The 19,981-nt window shown below is 49.0% G+C and overlaps 1 protein-coding gene and 1 long non-coding RNA gene across 7 annotated transcripts in view; one reads left to right on the top strand and one right to left on the bottom strand.

The window, feature by feature from the left end:
* The window catches only part of LOC124250049 (polycystic kidney disease protein 1-like 2), a 96,943-nt gene that overhangs the window by 71,647 nt on the left and 5,315 nt on the right, over positions 1 to 19,981 (top strand). Inside the window, exons 31-39 of the mRNA XM_046681765.1 lie at positions 1,440 to 1,668; positions 3,174 to 3,378; positions 4,066 to 4,162; positions 7,524 to 7,661; positions 9,170 to 9,355; positions 10,308 to 10,635; positions 12,440 to 12,573; positions 14,116 to 14,243; positions 16,980 to 17,140. Of these exons, the coding sequence (XP_046537721.1) occupies positions 1,440 to 1,668; positions 3,174 to 3,378; positions 4,066 to 4,162; positions 7,524 to 7,661; positions 9,170 to 9,355; positions 10,308 to 10,635; positions 12,440 to 12,573; positions 14,116 to 14,243; positions 16,980 to 17,140 (1,606 nt within the window). The remainder of the gene's footprint in view (positions 1 to 1,439; positions 1,669 to 3,173; positions 3,379 to 4,065; positions 4,163 to 7,523; positions 7,662 to 9,169; positions 9,356 to 10,307; positions 10,636 to 12,439; positions 12,574 to 14,115; positions 14,244 to 16,979; positions 17,141 to 19,981) is intronic.
* The window catches only part of LOC124250051 (uncharacterized), a 20,395-nt gene continuing 14,646 nt past the window's right edge, over positions 14,233 to 19,981 (bottom strand). For 5 of the 6 annotated variants that reach the window (XR_006891523.1, XR_006891525.1, XR_006891524.1 and 2 more), the window contains one exon: positions 14,233 to 15,529. This is a non-coding gene — a long non-coding RNA (uncharacterized LOC124250051). The remainder of the gene's footprint in view (positions 15,530 to 19,981) is intronic. The other variant, XR_006891522.1, reaches the window with a different exon arrangement.

Genomic DNA, 19,981 nt, shown 5'->3' with positions numbered 1-19,981 from the left:
GGCTGAGTCAGAGGGAGGCGGGTTCGCCCTAGGCCTTTGCCAGCATCCTGGTCTAGTCTGAGCTGGCCACGGCCTTCTTCACAGCTCTGCATTATTTTCTCATCAGCTTCTCCCTGGAGACTGGGGAAGGATTATGGGGCAGGGGCACTCCATTTTTTCATCTCCCATACGCAGCTTCATGTACCCCCGTGAAGATGAACACTGGTCCAGACCCGACCTGGGGGGCGCCGGCTCAGTGGCGCAGCGGTTAAGTTTGCATGTTCTGCTTTGGCAGCCCAGGGTTCACCAGTTCGGATCCCAGGTGCAGACCTACGCACCGCTTAAGCCATGCTGTGGCAGGCGTCCCACATATAAAGTGGAGGAAGATGGGCACAGATGTCAGCTCAGGGCCAATCTTCCTCAAAAACAAAACAAAACACAGACCCAACGTGTTACAGCCTGAGGAGAATGTGCCCCTTAAGGGGCCAGCCTCCCAGCTCAGGGCCCAGAGACCAGGCCTGGTTCTGCCTGGAGAGGCCAATTTTGCCTTAGGAGGCACGAGGAAGACTGGAAAGGTTTGAATTTGCTTTTTTCTTGCAATGAATATGTATTACCTCTGTAATTAAAACAAAAAAATACTGTTGTTTTTTTTTAAAAAAATTAGGAAGCTGAAATCTGAACAAACCAACTGTAGAAAAACAATCACAAGATAATCTGGGGAAACTTGACCTCTGACTGGATATTCCATGCTATTAAGGGATTACTGTTAATCCTTTTAAAGATTGATAACGACATCAAGGGGTTTGTTTTTAAAAAGAGTCTTTATCTTCTAAGAAGCATATTACAATATTTAGTGACAGAAGGTTTGGAATTTGCTTCAAAATAACGCCATGGAGAGAGTGGGTGGGGTGCAGGTGACACACGACTGGCCACGTGTTGCTAATTTTGAACAATGGGTCTATGCGGGTTCCTCTCATCATTCCCATTTTCAGGTATGAAATTTTTCCTAAAACAAAGTTAAAAACAAAAGGTTAAAACTTACACTAGCTTTGGCACCAGGCAAACCTGGGTTCAAATTCGAATCTTGTACATATTAAAATATTTGCCGATGGGAGAATAGTATGTCTGGGATTTGCTTGAAGGTACTCCAGAAAAAAAAAGTTAGGGGGCAGAGATGATACAAGATTGGCAGAATGTTGGTAACTGGCACAGCAGAGTGACAGGTATATCATTCTCTTCTCTCAGCGTGTAAGGAAATTTTGAAGATGCCCTCCGTACATTCAGAGCCCACCTGGCCGTGTGAGCCTGGCACCCCGTCTTTCCGCATCTCAGATTTCTCATGGCTTGGCACATAGAAAGTATTCGAAAGAGAATGCTGTTCCTAATACTGCTGTTTTTCTCGCAGGTGGTCTGCTCGGCCACTCAGCACCAGCTGATGCTCTCTGTCCCCTGTCCTCCAGAAATAGAGCAATGCCCAATGCCCACGGTGGGCGCAAGTGACCCCTGGAAGGACAGCGCCTACAGGCAGTGTCTCTACCTTCAGCTGGAGCACCTGGAGCAGGCACTGCTGCTGGTGGGGCCCCGGGGCTTCCCCCAGGGCCAGAGCCACGCCCGCGCCCTCAGGCAGCTGCAGACCCTGAAGCGAAGGCTAGGGGGACAGCCAGGCACCCTACCCCCAGCACGTATGAGGTAATCCACTCCCCTGGGTGCTGAGTGGGCACCTGCTCCCCCACTGCCCAGCCTGGGGCCTTCAGGGAGAAGGCATCCTGAGCAACCATGGAAGGATGTTCACCCACCGCTTCCTAAGAAGAAGCAGTTCAGGATTCCTGCACAAATTCAGGGAGAAGGGCTTTGAACAGGGTTATCTGCCAGAAGATAGTGATTGCCCTCCGCACAGCACCTTACAGTTTATAACCATTTTCATGTGTGCTCTTTTCTAGCTGTGTGCCCTTGGACAAATCCCTCAACCTCTCTGAGCCACAGTTTCCTCATCTGTAAAATGGGAATCATAATGCCTATCTCCTGATTCAAATTTAAAACAAAATACAGGGGCCGGCCTGGTGGCATAGTGGTTAAGTTCACATGCTCCATTTCGGTAGCCCAGGGTTCGCGGGTTCAGAATCTGGGTGCAGACCTACCCATCGCTCATCAAGCCATGCTGTGATGGTGTCCCACATACAAAATAGAGGAAGATTGGCACAGATGTTAGCTCAGTGACAATTTTCCTCAAGCAAAAAGAGGAAGATTGGAAACAGATGTTAGGTCAGGGCCAATCTTCCTCACCAAAAAGAAAAAAAAAAATTTAAGATAACCAGTGACATTTGAATACAGATGGGTTATTAGATGACATCAAGGAATTCTTATTAATTTTGGTAGGTGTGACAATGGCACTAAAATTCAGTAAGAAAATGACCATTTTTGAGATGCATTCTGAAGTAGTTAAGGATAATTTTATATTCTGTCTGGAATTTATTTTTAAATATTCCAGCAAAAAAAAAAAGAGGATGAGGAAAGATGATCAAATATGACAAGGAGGTGATGGTTGTTGAAACTAGTTGCTGGGGGTTTGTTGTGCTGGCTGATTTTTGTATGATGAGGAATTTTCATCATAAAAACTTAAAAAAAATTATATAGTACCAGACTTCTAGGCTTGTCATGAGGAATAAGGGAGCAAATCTGAGTAAAGCACTTCACGTGGGGACTGGCTCCTAGTAAGCAATGAATGTGACCTCAGTAGAATATATATGTACTGCATAGAATGGATAGAATGAAGACTAGCCCTTTGAGGGGCCGGCCCGGTGGCTCAGTGGTTAAGTGTGCACGTTCCACTTCGGTAGCCCTGGGTTCTCCAGTTCGGATCCCGGGTGCGGACACGGCACCACTTGGCAAGCCATGCTGTTGTAGACGTCCCACATATAAAGTAGAGGAAGATGGGCATGGATGTTAGCTCAGGGCCAGTCTTCCTCAGCAAAAAGAGGAGGATTAGCGACAGATGTTAGCTCAGGGCTAATCTTCCTCAAAAAAAAAAAAAAAAAAAAAGAATAGCCCTTTGAGATGGGTGCAAATTAGAGGAGAAAACTGAGGGTCTGAGAGGTCAAGGAGCTTGGCCAAGGTCATGCATCTGGTCGGGGTGGAGCGGGATTTGAACTTGAGCCCTAGGCATGTCATCTGACTATATCCACCCTTCTTTGCAGCTCTCCATGGGCGAGCAGGCCCCCTCGCGGCCTGCCCTGGTGGTGTGTCCTGGTAGGCTGGCTCCTGGTGGCGGCCACCAGCGGCGTGGCAGCCTTCTTCACCATGCTCTACGGCCTGCGCTACGGGCGGGCCAGCTCCCTCAAGTGGCTCATCTCCATGGCTGTCTCCTTCCTGGAGAGCATGTTTGTCACCCAGCCCCTGAAGGTCAGGACCTCAGCCCCGGGTGGCTGCCCTTCCCTTCTGCCCACGTTTCCCTTCCTGCCAGCTGCCCTGTCCTGAGGCTCGGGCAGCTCCTTCACCTATTCATTCAACAAACCTACACACAGCACCACCTCTGTGCAGGTCCCGGGGCAGCAACCCTAATGAAGATAATTGCATGACAACCAGAGCTCTTAACACTCACGCCCACCCTCAGGAAGGTCCTCGCCTCCATTTTATAGATGAGAAAACCTCAGGTGAAGAAGGTGACAAAGACCGTGCCCTGAGCCACATGTATAAATAGGAATGATACTATATTTTCTCAATTCTAAGATGCTTTTGATTGTGAGATAGGCCAGCAATTTTTGGGAACTGTACCTTCAGAAAAAAAACACCAGGTTATTAAATGTGTGTGTCAATTGGAAGATACCTTCCTGTTTCTGAAAATGTCAAATGACTAAGAGAGCGCGTCAGAGTCAAAGAAACACGGAGCCCCGCCTGGAGCTCGGGCCTCAGCCCCCCTGGAAGGAGTGGGGGTTAGGAACACCCCTGGGGGGTAGCTGCAGGAACGAGGAGACATTTACAGTGAATCTAGGACCCATCCAGTCCACAGAGGTGGTCCCATCCCGCCCCCTCCCAGGCCAGAGTGGCTAGAGAGTTTCCGACACGGGCTTAGGGTTCAGTGTTTTCCAGGTGCTGGGGTTCGCTGCCTTCTTCGCACTGGTCTTGAAGAGAGTAGAGGACGAGGAGGAGCCTGTGGCCCCTCTCCCGGGATGTCTGTCCGGCCCAGGTAAGGGCGCACAGGCGGAGGCAGGGGCCCGGAACCCACCCGATGAGGCTGGGCCAGCCGCCCCCGGCGGTGTTCGCTGCCCTTCAGCCCTTGACCCCCGACTGGTGAACCACCCCTGAACCATCCTGAAACCAGTGACTCCTTTGTTGTCTTTTGAGCGATGCTGTTCCTTTCCCCACCCCGGGCCTTTCTCTCTGACCCCCAAGCGTGCAGGACCCCTCAGCCAGAAGGGGCACCTTGGGGGCCGCGCTCTGCACTGGCCGTCATTCTCTGTGCAATGCCCAAGCAAGCAGCTTTCTTCTCCAGGGTTCAGGCTCCTGCTCTTTACAATGAAACCCCAAACAGAATGAGTTTGCAGGTGGGCTGCAAAAAGTCATGGTGAGTTAGAGTTCAAGGGCAAGGACGGGCACACTACGGCCAGGGGCCAAATCCAGTCCAGCGCCCGGTCTGTAAACAAAATTTTCCTGGAACACGGCCATGCTGATCCTTGTTGGCGAGGCCCCTGATTGGCCCCTCCCCCAACCTGATTTCTCACTTCCCAGCCCAAATGCCTGAGGGGGCCCGACAATAAATGAACAACAAAACAAACACGCAAACAGAACGGAACCCACCCTCTGACCGTCTACGCAGAGATCTTGACTTGCAGGGAAAATAAAACAGGAATAGCCAAAAGCCCACGTCCCGACATCATTCCACAGTGTGGTCGCCCCTCACGGGCCTGCGTTCCTCCACTCTAGGGTAGGGTTTTGGTTTTGCAGATCCAAAAGATCCATTAACATCTCCTTCTCAAGGCAAAAGAGCAATTTTTCGCCAAAGAGACGCCAGCCTCCAGACCAATTAAATTTTCATTCAGCCAGCCCTTCCCAATGATTCAGGGTGTACTTGCTGTGTGCCAGGCAGTGTGATGACTTAAGAATGTGAATTACAGGAATCCACTCGTTGTCATTGTGTAATTCATTGATTTGAGTAAATTTATAGAGTTACGCAATCTTCACAACAATTCAGATTTTGAACATCTTCCTTACCTCCAAAAGGTTCCCTCCTGCCCATTTGAAGTCAGTCCCCACTCCCACCTCCAGGCAACACGGCACTGACTGGGTGGCACAGTTTGCTGTCCTTGGAATGAACAGACCATTTGGGGAGACACATTAAATAAGTAAATGTATAAGTAGACACATAAGTGTGAACTGTGATGAGAACAGGGGGGAGAGAACAGGACAGTACAGCCCTCTCTGCTGAAAGGGTACTGAAGCTGACTCCTGGAGGGCAGGAGAAAAGAGAGGTTGCACACTGGGCATGTGCAAAGGCCCTGAGGTGGGACAGAACTTGTCAGTTTATAGCAAATACTGATAGTGTGGCCGAAGCATGGCATATCAGGATGGGGGGAATGGTTCAAGATGAGGACAGAGAGGTGGGTGAGGAGCAGATCATGCAGCATTTTGTAGGTCCTGGGTCAATGCTGGGGTTTTGAAGTGTTTTATTTATTTATTTGTTTAATTAATTTTTTTATTTTTTGGTTTTGGTTGTTTTTTGAGGAAGATTAGCCCTGAGCTAACATCTGTCACCAATCCTCCTCTTTTTGCTGAGGAAGACTGGCCGTGAGCTAACATCTGTGCCTATCTTCCTCTACTTTATATGTGGGATGCCTGCCACAGCATGGCTTGCCAAGCGGTGTGTAGGTCCACACCCAGGATCCAAACTGGTGAACCCCAGGGCCACCGAGCATGGGAACTTAACTGCTGCACCACAGGGCTGGCCCCTTGAAGTGTTTTAAATAGGAGAGCAGGGGGCTGGCCTAGTGGCTGGCACCACTCGCTCTGCTTTGGTAGCCCGGGGCTCGTGGGTTTGGATCCCAGGCATGGACCTACACACTGCTCATCCAGCCACGCTGTGGCAGCATCCCACATACAAAATAGAGGAAGATTGGCACAGGTGTTAGCTCAGGATCAACTTTCCTCACCAAAATAAATAAATAAATAAATAGGAGAGCAATATGATCCATTTTGTGATTTTGGAAAGATTACTGTGGCAGCTCTTGGAGACCAGAGGTATTTGGTCAATAATGAAAATGGGGAGGCTGGTAGGAAGACTGTTGCAATTATCCAGGGGAGAGATGACACGTACTGGCAGTGGGGGTGGACAGAAGGGCATGGATCCAAAAAACAATAGGGTCAATATACCCCTATCAGAATGGCTAAAGTGAACAATAGTGATAATACCAAATGCTGACAAGGATGTGGAGAAACTGGAGTGTTTGTATGTTGCTGATGAGAATGTAAAATGGTACAACGACTCTGGAAAACCATTTGGCAGTTCCTTTCACAACGAAAAATGGAATTACTGTATGTCCAAGCAATCGTACTCCTGGGCATTTATCCCAGAGAAATGAAGACTTCTTTTCATGCAGGAACTGGTCCAAAATGTGCATAGCAGCTTCATTTGTAATAGCCAAAAGATAGACGGTAACTCCTTGGAATCTAACCAAGAGAAATGAAAATCTATGTCCACACGAGCACCTGTACATGAATGCTCATAGCAGCATCATTCATAGCAGCCACAACTAGAAGCAATCCAAATGTCCATCAATGGATGAATGGATAAACAAAAGGTAGTATATCCATACAATGGAATACTACTCAGTGATAAAAAGAAACTAACTTGTAATATACACAACAACATGGATGAACTCCAAAACACGTTAAGTGAAAGAAGGCAGATACGAGAAACTACATAGGTACAATTCCATTTATATGAAACATCCATAAAAGGAGAATCTATAGACACAGAAGGCAGATTAGTGGGGATAGAGTGGACAGGGGACTTCAACAGGACAGGAGAGAACTTTCTGGGGTGATGAAAATGTTCTAAAACCGGTTATGGGGATGGTTGCACAACTCTATCAATTTACTAAAATCATTGAATTGTAGACTTCCGGTGGGTGAATTTATGTAAATTATAACTCAGTAAAGTGGTTTGAAAAAGAAGATACTTGGAATTAGATATGACAGGACTGTGAAACATTAATTACCCTCATCCTTCCATCGTCAAAGTCTGGGAAATGTTGGGGTCCATGTTCGAGTCCGGAGTACAGGAAGGAAGCATCCAGGAGTCAGTAAGACTTCAGGGAGGGGAGGCCATTTGTGTTTCAGGATGAGAATTCTCCAGGTGCAGAAGAAGGGATGGAGTTCTGGGCGCTGGGACTCCATAGAGAGGCACGGAGGTAGTCTCGGGAAATGGTTCCCCAGGAGGAGGAATGTCAGATCCCATCGTCCCTCTTGAGAGAAGAGTCATCTGGTTGCAAACGTAGACCCTGGTTCCATTGCCCATTTGGCCGACTGTCCTTGTGTCCTGGCTTTCACAGGCCCCTCTGCCTTGTTCCGAGCACGAAGGAACAGCAGAAAGGACGTCTACCAGCCACCTCTGGCCGCCGACTTCGAGAAGATGAAAACCACGCACCTCAAGGAACAGAAAGCATTTGCCCTAATCAGAGAAATCTTGGGTAGGCAGCCAAGATGACCCATGAGCCATCTTCCTACTTGCTGGTTCTCAACTCAGACTTGAACATGCGGCAATCTTTGATGAGCCCCACCCTGCTCCTGGGCCCGTTTTCCTAGATATCAGCTCTCCCCAGCCTCTCCCCTACACTTGAAATCCTTCAGTGGCTCCTCACGGCCCTTAGGATAAAGTCCAAACTCCCTAATGTGGTTCCCCTCAACCCCAGGTCACCTCTCTTGGCCCCTTGTGCCCTGAGCTCCAGTGACACAGCGTTCTGCAGCTCCTGGGATGCTGTGCCCTCTCCTGACCCCACGCCTTTGCCCGGGCTGTTCCTTCTAGTCTGCCTGGAATGCGTTCATCCCACCTCCCCACTTTTTCTTCTGGCTACGTCCTCTTATTCCTTCCTTCTCAGCCCCAAGCCTGTGTCTTCAGATAGGCTTCCCCTGGCCGTCTGGCCAGGAAATGTCAAACCTCAGTTTCTCTCTTAGTCTTGGGCCCCCCCACAAGCAGATCTGGGTGTAAGGCATTGGCTGGGGAGGCAGCCCTGGGAAGCACTGGTAGGGAAAGGGAAGTGCAGGGAGAGGGAAGGAAACTAAAGTGAGGTACAGTGATGAGTGGGTTCCACGCAGGCACTGGAGGCTTGGTCCTGCTGGGGACCTCTGAGGAACAGGTAGTACGTGCCCCTGAGTTGTCACCCAGCAGGTCACTGGGGACTGCTGCTCCCGAGGAGGCACTGACCCTGCAGCATTCCTAGCCAGCCCTCCCACTGGCTGAGCACTTTCCTAGCAAAGCAGGGTGTGGGGGAGCTTGCATAGGAGGAGTAGCACGTACAGAATGAAGGGCACCGAGCGGTGTGGGCAGAGCCGCAACATGTCGCCCCAGGGAGGGGTCTCTTGAACGCAGATACCCAGGACCTGCCCAGAGATTCTGATTCAGTAAGGATCTGCATCCCCCACGTGATTCTGATGTCTTGCCTCTTAAACTAAATCTATGCATCTAATGGGCCCTTGTCTCCTACAGGACCGGTGAGCTCCATGAGGGCAGGGGACATGGCTGTCATCTTCATTGCTCTATCTTCAGCATTGCAACACGGCAGATGCCCCACTTTTAAAAAATTCTAATGAAGAAACATTTATATAGCACGAACTCTGTGCAGGCGCTGCTTTAAGTTCTGTATAAATATTAATGTGTTGACTTCCTCAGCACAACTCTGTGTAAGAGAATTATTATCCGCATTTCACAGATGAGGAGAGTAAGACCCAGAGGGATTAAGTCACTGGCAAAGGGCACATGGATAGGAGGTGGCAGAGGTGGGATGCAAACCAAGACAGGAGGCCCGTGGTCTGTGGACTTGACTTCTTTCCACGGTCTCCATAAGGATTGGTCCCATTGTCACCAGAGGGGCGAGTGGCTGGCCTATGAGACTTTGACTGTTCTGACCCATGCTCCATTTCCTGCCCTGGGCTTGGTGGGATCGGGAACCCTGCCTGACTAGTGACTGTGCCTCCTCAGCATACCTGGGCTTCCTGTGGATGCTGCTGCTGGTGGCCTATGGGCAGAGGGACCCCAATGCCTACCACTTCAACAGACACCTTGAACACAGCTTCACTCAAGGCTTTTCAGCTGTCCTGGGCTTCCAGGAGTTCTTCACGTGGGCCAACACCACCCTTGTTAGCAACCTGTACAGTCATCACTCAGGTACTGTCCCCCTGCCCTGGGTGTCAGCCCCCTAGTGCACAATCCTTTCTAGGAACAGGTGTGCGTCACTGTCAACATGAGCCTTATAGGAAACCAATAGCCACAGGTGTCTCCTGCTTTCAAGGAGAGACCCTCAGAATGCTGTGCATGCACAAGGGAGGGGTCGGTCCCTACCCCTCCCTTGATGCAGAGTGGAGAACTTCCTGAATGAGAGGTAACTGAGCATGAATTGGCTAGGCAGAAATGGCGTACCAGGCAGAAGGGACAACATGAGAAAAGGCAAGGCTGAAACACCAGGGCACATTCTTGGAACTGCAAAGCATCGAGTGTGGTTGCAGTTGAGGGTATGAGTTGAGGACCAGTGAGAAGCAAAGCAGGAGAGAGAAACAGGGGCCAGATCATGAAAGGTCTTAAAAGTTCATGTGTTATGCTCAAGGAAATGAGGAGCCATTGATGGTTCTTACATAAGGGAGTAATATAATCAAACCTGTGGTATAAGAAGGATCATTCTGGATGCATGTGGAAGTTGGAGTATAGGGTGGATAAGTTAGGATGCTGGGGAGAAGAGATGGGGCTGATGTAGGGATGAGAGGCAGGGATGATGGAGAGAAGGGGATGGTGCAGACAACACTGAAGAAGTAGAATTGATGGGCCTTGTTGACCATTAGGATGTGGGCATTGAGGGAAAGGGCACAGATGGTCTCCAGGTTGATGACTGGGTTGGGGGGTGCCATTCCCCAAGAGACATTATGCAGGAGGTAGAGCAGGTCCAAGGAGGGGAGATGGTGAGGAATGTAGCCTACGGTTAAATGTAACCTGTGGTTGGCCAACTTCTCTTGGCTGTCTCTATACTGGGTAGCCTGAAGTTCACATTAGCATCCGGACCAGGGAGTTTGGAACGCGTTAAGATGATTTTGACGGCTAGATTTATCCATCTGTTTTCCATCTTCAGGCTTTATCACTGATGGGAACTCCAAGCTGGTTGGCAGTGCCCAGATTCGCCAAGTGAGGGTCCGGGAAGGCTCTTGCCCTCTTGCCCCACAGCTGCGGGCTTCTCTCGATGGATGCCGGGCACCATATTCCATGGATGTTGAAGACCTGTCAGACTATGGGGAAGGCTGGAATGCCTCTGCCCTTAACAACAGCAACCGCTTTTCCCAGGCTTGGCAGTACCAGAGCCAGAGCCAACGCCGAGGGTATCCCATCTGGGGCAAACTCACTGTGTACCCAGGAGGAGGTTACGTGGTCCCCTTGGGCACTGATCGCCAAAGCACATCAAGGTAAGGCTGACTCGATTCATGTGCAGCTGCAGAAAGCCGTTTGCTAGAGTCCAGGTCTGGTTGGCAGGGACAGGCTTCAAAAAAACGGCCGAGCCAAGCTCATTTTGTCATTGTGGGGGATTCAGAATCATTCAGGTCGTATTTTCAGGTTCCTGGAAACTGTGCAGTCTCAGAATTGGAAGGGTAGTCCCTCTTCGGCATTCTCAGCCTGGTGATCTGAGTCTGGTGGCCTCTGCTGAAGCCAGCAGGGATGGGGAGCTCAGTACCACACAAAGCTGTCCACCACCAGGCAAGTGGGGAGTAATAAAGGTTTAACCTTATCAAGAACCATGTAGTGTCAGAGGCTTTACCCTACTTGTACACTAATAAGCTAGGCTGTTACTGTTTCATAAATGTTGGCAGAAGACACAAGACTCCTGGGTCAGAGACAAAGGACTTTATTACTCACTACAAGAGCCATAGCAGAGCTTCTCGGTGGTTTGAGTCAAATTCCCGCAAAGGGCCATGATAGATGCTTGCGTTACATGAGTTACAGTACCAGAAAGGAACACTGATCTTGGAGCACCTGCTGCTTTGACAGTGGCAGAAGCAAGCCTGCCCTTTGTCCAAAGGAAGATGTCACCTCTGTCCTCGAGGCTGCTCGCTGCAAACACAGCCCTGAGAAATGGCCTGGATGAAGCCCGACCAAGGCCTGGCCTTCTTAGAATACCCAGCACACATGTGCAGGATGCTCAGGGCCCCTGCAGACTGCCTCCCCCAGCGTGTTCTAGAGTCAGAGAGCTCCAGGTTGGAAAGCCTGGCACCGCTCCTGTTAGCTGTGTAGCCCCAGGCAAGTTAGTGAGCCCGTGTGAACCTGTCTACTCCACTGCACTGTTACAACACCGAGGTTATTTATGATGGCAGGACCCCACCCCGTCCACAACACAGGTAACAAACCCCCACGGAGAACAACTGGCAGGGCTCCCCTGGGATGAAGGACGGGCCAGGAATAGTCTATTTCAGAATAAGCGGTCTTTTCCTGCCACATGGAATGGCTGATCCTCTCTCTCTGCTTCTATGAATCAAGTAGGACGCAGACCCACGGGAACAGGGCATATTTTAAAACAGGCCCATCGTTATTGCACACACACATCATTCCATTTTTTTCTTCACAATGATCCTGAGCTCCAGGCATTAACAGCATTGTAGATGAGGAAACTGCGGCCCGGAGAAGTTATTAGCTTGCCCCTGGGGCAGCCAGGATTTGAATCCAGACGCCTCCTCCAGCACATGCTTTTTTCACCACGCCAGTGGGCAGATCTCCAGGAACTGGTTTCACGTGAGCCGCCAGCCCAAGAGGGACCTTGGCAGCTGCAGCTGCTGCCTGCCTAAGCCCCCGATGTTTCTGTGGCTCCTCTAACACTGTGGTCCTCAAACTTTAAAAAGCATCACCATCCCCTGGAGGGCTCATCAAAGGACAGATTCCCAGGCCCCACCCCGAGAGTTTCTGACTGGGGAGATCTGGGGTGGGGCGTGAGAATCTGCATCTCTAACAAGTTTCCAGATGATGCTGATGCTGCCCGTCTGGGGATCACACTTTGAGAACTTCTGCTCTTACAGCCCAGAAACCATGTGTGCCAAGACATTGCACCATGGGATGGGAAACTGTGACCACTCCCAGGAGCAGCCCCAAGGTCCTGTGGCCCAGGGAGGAGAGCAGAGGCAGAGGGAGAAGTTTGGACAGGAAGCCCTGCCTCCTCCCTGGGCTGAGGGGGGAGGGAGCCCCTGGGGATGGAGATGCCCCTAAACACCCCTCTTCCCACAGAATTCTCCAGTATCTCTTTGACAACACCTGGCTGGACAGGCTGACCAGAGCCGTGTTTGTGGAGTTCACTGTCTACAATGCCAACGTCAACCTGTTCTGCATCGTCACTCTGACCCTGGAGACCAGCGCCTTGGGTGGGCAGCCTTGCCTGTGAACACTGCTGCAGTGTTCTGGAACACAAACACCCCCCCACCCCGGGCTAGGACTCCTGACCCAGCTGGACCCAGCCATCCCAGGGCCAGAGTGCCAGGGCAAATGGTTGGGAAACTCAGGGATGGGTCTTGGTTCTCCCTGGGGACCCAAAGGCAAGGCTTCAGGGCTGCTTCAGCCTTTTTCCTAGCTCCCCTTCTTCTCTTTGGCCTTGTCTCCCAAGTTATCCTAAGGGAACCCAGTGCGGGTCTGAAGGCAGCTCATATTTCCCAGTCTACTGGGGGTGGGCGTGGGGAGGCGGCAGTGAGGCGCTGGGGAGGGGGCGACCTGGTAACAGATACCTTCACCTAAAACAATATCTTACAGCTTGTACCTCAATCTACAGTGTGAAGGACATCTTATATCATAGTCCAACGCACACACACACACACAAATATACACAACAGATCAAAGCTTCAAAAATAACCTTTCCTTACCTACATCTGATGCACTCTGATATTCTGTGTTCCAGCCGAGTTCTTTCTCTCCATTCCTCCACTTTCCACCCTCTTTTAATGCTAACCACAGTCTATTGAAAACACTGACCTAAGGCCTCTTTAGCTAATAATCAATTTACCTAAAACTCAACCACCACTCCTTTAAAAATAAAACTTTTCAACATTGTTACATTTTTAATAAAAGCAATATGTTCGTAGTTTTAAAAAATTTTCAGAACTGTGTAAAGAGAAAAGTAAAAGGGCTTCAACTTCCGTTACCATTCCCCAGTCTCCAAATTTCTTTCAAATCCTTTTTGGGGGGCCTTTGTATCTCCTGTGTTCTCTTATTTCTTTTTGTCATTTCTCTGGCTTTTCCAAAACCACATCTGATTCAATTATGGATTTCTACAAATGAAAGGGGGGGTGGATTTCAGGCCGGGTCGATTCAGCAGCCTGGCGATGTCAGCAAGAACTCAGGCCGTTCGCAGCTCTCCATGCTGCCAAGCTTGGGGTTGGCTTTGTCTTTGCAGGCAGTAGCCTGATTAGTCAAACTGGTTTAAAAAATTATCACTAAAAAATCATTACAATACTTAGAAAAAAAAGAGGGAAAGACACACAAATGGATGAAAAATGATTCAAAAGAAGGTTGAACTTTTGGCGCATTGGTCAATGGATGAATTGATCTTCAGTGAACTTGTCTTTAGACAAAACGGCTCTAAATGAGCCAGAGTGGAGTAGATGGATGTCAAGTGGGTGGGTGTGCTCTGGCTGGAGGGGACTGAGTGCGCAAAGGGCCGACACCAGAGAGTAGGGGGCTGGTCTTCCAGTGCAGCTTCCTTTGTCCCTTCTGATCTGTCCATTATCTTTGGTGTCCACCACGTGTCCTCATTCAGTCCCTCAGGTCTGTGGGTCTGAAGGACCTTTATCTCCGCCTGGTCAGCCCTCAGAAGGCCTTGAGCTGGAGTCACCCTGCTGATGACTTCTGGTCGGGAGCGGTGGCTCTGAGTAGGCAGGTGGCTGGGGGTGAGAGGAACTCACTCTGCTTTCCAGGAACCTTCTTTGCGCACGCGGACCTGCAGAGCCTGCGCCTGTGCCCCTTCACCGATGGCTGGCACCCCTTTGTGGTGGCGGCAGAGGTCATCTACCTCCTGTTCCTCCTCTACTACATGATCGTGCAGGTGAGGGGTGGGCTTGTGGCTCCACGGGCAAGGGATGGAGACGGCTGTAGGTCCTGTCCCCTCTCCCACCTCTTCCCTCTTCCCTGGTCGGGGAGGGAGGGGCCACAAGAAGGGAGAGAGAAAGATTCTCCTTACTTGTTGCCATGACAACTTTGGGGGGCCTTCTGCTGGTCCTGAGGGCTGACCTGGCTTGGGACTCAGCTTCAGCACATCTCAGGATCTAAGAACTTGGAGAGTGGTCCTTCCTGGGTGGGAAAGGGAGAGGAGCAGGGCTCCTGTTTCTGCTGAACTGAGACCTTCCAAAAATGCCGGAGGTGGGGGAGAGGAGACGTGGCCATCCTCACAGCTGAGGGGTTCTCTGAACTTAGATTGTGGGGGTTCTTAGCACTTTTATTCTCACCTGTGGTCCTCAGGATTGAGGAAGGATCCCCTCTGCCACCTTTACCACCATGTTATACAACGAAGGTGCAGATGTCGATAATGATGATGGCTTGAGGATGCTGGGCAGGCATCCAAAGCTTGTTATATGCCCCACCCACTCCTCTCACCAAAAATGGAAACCAGATACCTAAAAGGAGCATCTTAGCCCCCCATCCCCTGTTCCAACAACTACTTTAAAGTAAGGATGATACTTTGAGTGCTTACTACAAGGCAGGCATTGTGCTAAGAATCTTATGTGGATTTTCTCCTTTAACAACTCCAAGGGAAAGGTCCTATTGGCTCCACTTCACAGAGTAGGAAGCTAAAGTCCAGAGACGTGAAGTAATTTATCCAAGGTCAGAAATGAAGCCAAAGAGTCTGACACCTGATCTTGACATTTAACCCCTATGCCACACCATCAACTTCATAAACCGGGAGCCCACATGGTCTCTGAGCATCAATTCAAAGGCAAAGGCCAGTAGTTATCAAATAGCAGCTTAAGTTCTTGCAGTTCTCTAAGAACATTAAAGGAGGCCCATTCACCACCTGCTCCAAGATTCATTTCTCTGCTCTCGATTGTCCTCACACTCTGCCTGTGGCTGTTTCAGAAACTTCTCTTCAAAACCCTTAAATCTTTCTCAAAATGCTGCTTGAGTAGTTTTAAAAATCTCCCTCTCACTCCACGCCTTTATAACGGAGGGGAACTTACCCTCTCACCAGCCAAACACCAGTTCTTCCTCCGTGAGAGCAGGCAGGAGGAGGGAAATGGAACACATCACAGAAGCTTCTCTTGAGGGGAAGGGAAAAGAAGGGACAGGAGGGGGGCTGAGAACATGCACAGGATAATTTTTTTTGACTTGTGACACCTGTTGAGGAAACAGAATTAAAAACAAAGTCTCCTGCCAATCCAGAAAACCTCTCCACAAAGGTAGGAAAAAAAGAAAACTACTTTCACAAAATGACTTCTTTTTAATTGTGGTAAATATACATAACATAAAATTTACCATTTTAACCATTTGGACATGGACAGTTCAGTGGCATATTAACTACATTCACATCGTGGCGCAACCATCACCACCATCTGTCGCCAGTACTTTTGTCCTCTCACAAAACTGAATCTGTACCATTCCACAACGACTCCCCCTTCCCCCTAAGAAAACAACTGTTATTACTGAATAAGCACTAAGCCAGAATGGGACGCCCATCCCAGGCAATCCACTACAGAGACTACAAAGACAGAAAGAAATCTCACCCCTACACATCGCCAGGCAGATACAACCATCACATACGTGTTCTTAAAATAAATGCTAATTAATCCTTAAGAGGACTTACAGCAGCTTTTGTCCCACTAATCCATCCTAAATCCAGCTGGTAATTGGGGCGGCCACCCCAGTTTGCCAAAGAACTTTATCCAAAGGAAAAATAAACTTCTCCTATGTTTACAAGAGGAGGTAGTTTCTGCCATCGGCTCCCACCCTCCCGGGGAAACTGGAAGACAGGGCACTCTCTTTGTAGATGATTACAGTTCAAAGAGATGGCTTCCAGTCCCTGAGAAAAACATTCGGGTTGTAAAATGGGCTTGTTTCACTTTTGAAAAAGATTTATATGCCTCTCAGCAGCGGCCTAGCGGTTAAGATTCAGAACTCTCGCCACCACAACCCAGGCTCCTTTCCTGGCCAGGGACCACACCACCCATCCATTAGCTGTCATACGGAGGCTGCTGTGGCACTGAAAGCTATGCTACGAGTATTTCGAATACCAGTAGGTCCACCCCTGGTGGACAGGATTCAGCGGACTCTTTCAGACTAAGACAGACTAGGAAGAAGGACATGGCCCCCCACTTCCGAAAAAATGGGCCCTGAAGACGCGGCAGGGTTCAGCTGTGCTGTACACAGGGTCTTGAAGAGTCAGAACTGACTTGAAGGCACTAACAAAAAAAATACATCTCAAAGGAGCAGAGAAAGTATTCACAATTACAAGTTTTCTAAAGTAAAAGGCTTTATGGGGCAGGAATCGTTCCATCTTTTTGCATCAGAGAGAATTAAACATTTTTCTTGTTAGATTCTGTATTTACTCTCACACACCCCCAGACCTTGCAGCTCGGATTGTGATGGGAGCAGACCGGGTCTGTGCACAAGGCTGGGGAGAGGCCCCTGGCATTCTATGCATGTGGGGCCAGGGCTCTGAGAAACCTCCAAGGACTCAGTAAGCCCCTCCCAGGGGGTCCTCCTGGAGAGTGTGGGAGCCACCGTGGGGCCGGGTGGGGGGCACAGTTCTGGCCACAGCCTTGGGCAGAACCTCTGGCTCCTGTCTCAGGGCAAGCTCATGAGGGAGCAGAAGTGGCGCTATTTCTGTAGCAAGTGGAACCTTCTGGAGCTGGCCATCATCCTGGCCAGCTGGAGCGCCCTGGCGGTGTTTGTGAAGAGGGCCAGCCTGGCGGAGCGGGACATCCAGCGCTACCGGAAACATGGGGAAGAGTAAGTGGCCCTACCCCAGCCCCCACTCCCCACCCCAGGGCCCAGGGGCAGAGGGAGGCTTCTGAAACCTTGTTGACCCTGAGAGGATCACGGGTCACTCTTTAAAAAACAACTGTAGCTACCACTGAGACTCAGGTTTGGGGCCTGAAGTGTAGACAATTGGAGAGGACTCTTTAAGACAAAATAGAACAATATCTTTTGCAAATCTTACCAAAACATAGGGTCATGTGACACCCTGTTAAGGTCCCTCCCAGCCTTTTGGGCAGGGTCTTCGCGAGTATTAGCACCCCAGTCAACTCACGCCTGCTCCTATTGACCAAGTGTCCACTCCCTGTTAGGCAGGACACAGATCCTCACGTGAGAACCGATGGAGGTAAGTGTTATCAGTACCCCATTTTACAAATAAGAAATTGAGGCTCAGAAAGGTAATGTGACTTCCCCAAGGCCACACAGCTAAAAAGTGGCAGAAAAGTAATTTAAACCTACCTTGTGTGTCTCCAGGATCCCAGGTCTTACTTGGAACCATTGTGTTTTGACTCACTCACTGATTTTATAGATAGAGCCAACATTTATTGAGTTATTGTTGGATGCCATATACACTGTCATAAAAACACCACTTTAAAAGCATTCTCTCATCTACTTTAATCTTCCCGAAACTTCTAAGAGACAATATTGTCATCAACCCTTTTTTTACAGATGAGGAAATTGAGGCTCAGAGAGGTTAAGTTGTCTGTGCAAGGTCACACAGCAAGGAAATGCAGAGCCTAGAATTTGAACTCTGCACTCCTAACCTCCACTCTAGACTGTCTGATTCATTCAACAAACCCACGTTAAGCTCTTCTTTGTGCCACACTCATGTTGCCACACCAAATATATGACAAAAAACCCACCCTCTCTAGAGACCCTCTTTCATAGAAATGTCTCGGTATCAACTGAGTTCTTTGAGTTCAGAAATTATCAAAAGTACTTTTGTTTTTATTTAAGCTGATTGTAAGCCTTATGCGGAACAGTTATTTTAAAAACTTAAAGATGTTTTAGCTCTTGAAGGGGTTTGCAGGAGACAATCTAGGGGCCAAATCCAGCCTGTCACCTGTTTTCATAAATCCAGCTTTACTGGAACACCCCCTCACTCACTCGTTCCTTTCTGGATTGTCTACGGCTGCTTTGCTGCTAACACTGCAGAGCTGAGTCATTGGCACGGAAACTGTCTGGCCCTCAAAGCCTCAAATGCATCCCATCCAGCCCTTTACAGAAGAACTTTGTCTTGATTCTCGCTCAGAGAACAAAGCCCGGGTTCTGGGAAGGAACAATGGGGAGTCTTAGGTCATACGTGGCTGAGATCATTGTCAGCCAGTGTGATTTTTGAACTGTCGCTGTCCCCACGCTAGCCATGCTTTATGATTCCTCACAGTGATCTAAAACCCATTTGATTCTTGACATCCACACAGACAGGTTTCTTGCTTCGATGGGTTATAAAACAATTATACAGCAAGAAGAGTTCTTTTTTTTTTTTTTTTAAATATTGGCTTTGAGCTAACATCTGTTACCAATTTTCTTTTCTGTTTTTTTTTTTTTCTTTTTCTCCCCAAAGCCCCCCAGTACATAGTTGTAGATTCTAGTTGCAGGTCCTTCTGGTTGTGCTCTGTGGGACGCCGCCTCAGCATGGCCTGATGAGAGGTGCCATGTCCGAACTGGTGAAACCCTGGGCCACCAAAGCAGAGCGCTCGAACTTAACCACTAGGCCACTGGGCCAGGCCCGAGAGTTCTCTTTTTACACTGAGTGTCAGAAAACAAAACAAAAAAATCTGCCACTTCGGATAGAAACCTGAGTATAGTTAAGTTTGGTGTTATGCGAGATCCTCATTTGAATTTGATTAACCAATTGACCAAAGTTTTGTGTTTATTTCAGGAACTTGTAAATTTTGTTTTCTTGTTGGAATACACAAGCCATTTTATAGCCAGATCTTGAATTTTAAAAGTACTTTTTAAGACCAAATGATTTGCTTCATAGTCTCCCTTTAATCCAGTGGTTCTCAGGCCTGGCCCCTCAGCAGAGTCACCCCGGGAGATGACCCAACCGTGATGCCCAGGCCATACCCCAGACCCACGAACAGGATGTCTGGGGATGGGGCCCTGGCACCAGTAGTTTTACTGTTCCCCTGGTTATTACAACATGTAGCCGGGGTTGAGAACCATGCTTTAATTAGAGCTAACTGCCATCATGAAGGAGGGCTTATGTGGTTATTATTTCCACATACATGAGCAATTAAAGGGCTTGAGAGAGGCTTGGTATTTTAAAAGAGGCAGGAAAAAGGTGCTGCAGGAGCTGCAGGAGGAAGCAACCATCCATACCAGCAGCCCCAGTCTGCTCAAAGGGGAGGAAGATTCTGGAAGGCAGGAGATTAGGTAGAAGGATGGCTTTCACTTGGCATTATACATGTATATTAAAAGCTTTTACAAACTTGAGATTATATCATTTGGTTCTATAATCTGTTCTCCTTCCACATCAATAGATACAGGTCTATGTTATTTTTAATGACAGGCCAACATTAAGACTGAATTTAAATGCAAAGGCAGGAAAGGCGAATGAAAGGCAAGTGGGATGTCGGAGAGAACCTGGACTTTAGAATCAGACACACCTGGATTCCAACTCTCATTCTTCCACCACTAGTTACGTCATTACCTATGTCACTAGCCATGTGACCTTGTGCCAACTCTCTGTCCTTTTCTGTAAAACGGAGGTAGCAATACTTACCTCATCCAGTGGTCTTAAGGTCAAAGGAGGCAACGCAACTAAGGTCTATCATAACCATCGTCCTCACCATCACCGTCATCATCACT

Source organism: Equus quagga, chromosome 13 (genome assembly GCF_021613505.1).
Source record: "Equus quagga isolate Etosha38 chromosome 13, UCLA_HA_Equagga_1.0, whole genome shotgun sequence".
Lineage (NCBI taxonomy): Eukaryota > Metazoa > Chordata > Mammalia > Perissodactyla > Equidae > Equus > Equus quagga.
The sequence above is the reverse complement of the archived record's forward strand: the minus strand, read 5'-3'. Positions and strand labels throughout refer to the sequence as shown.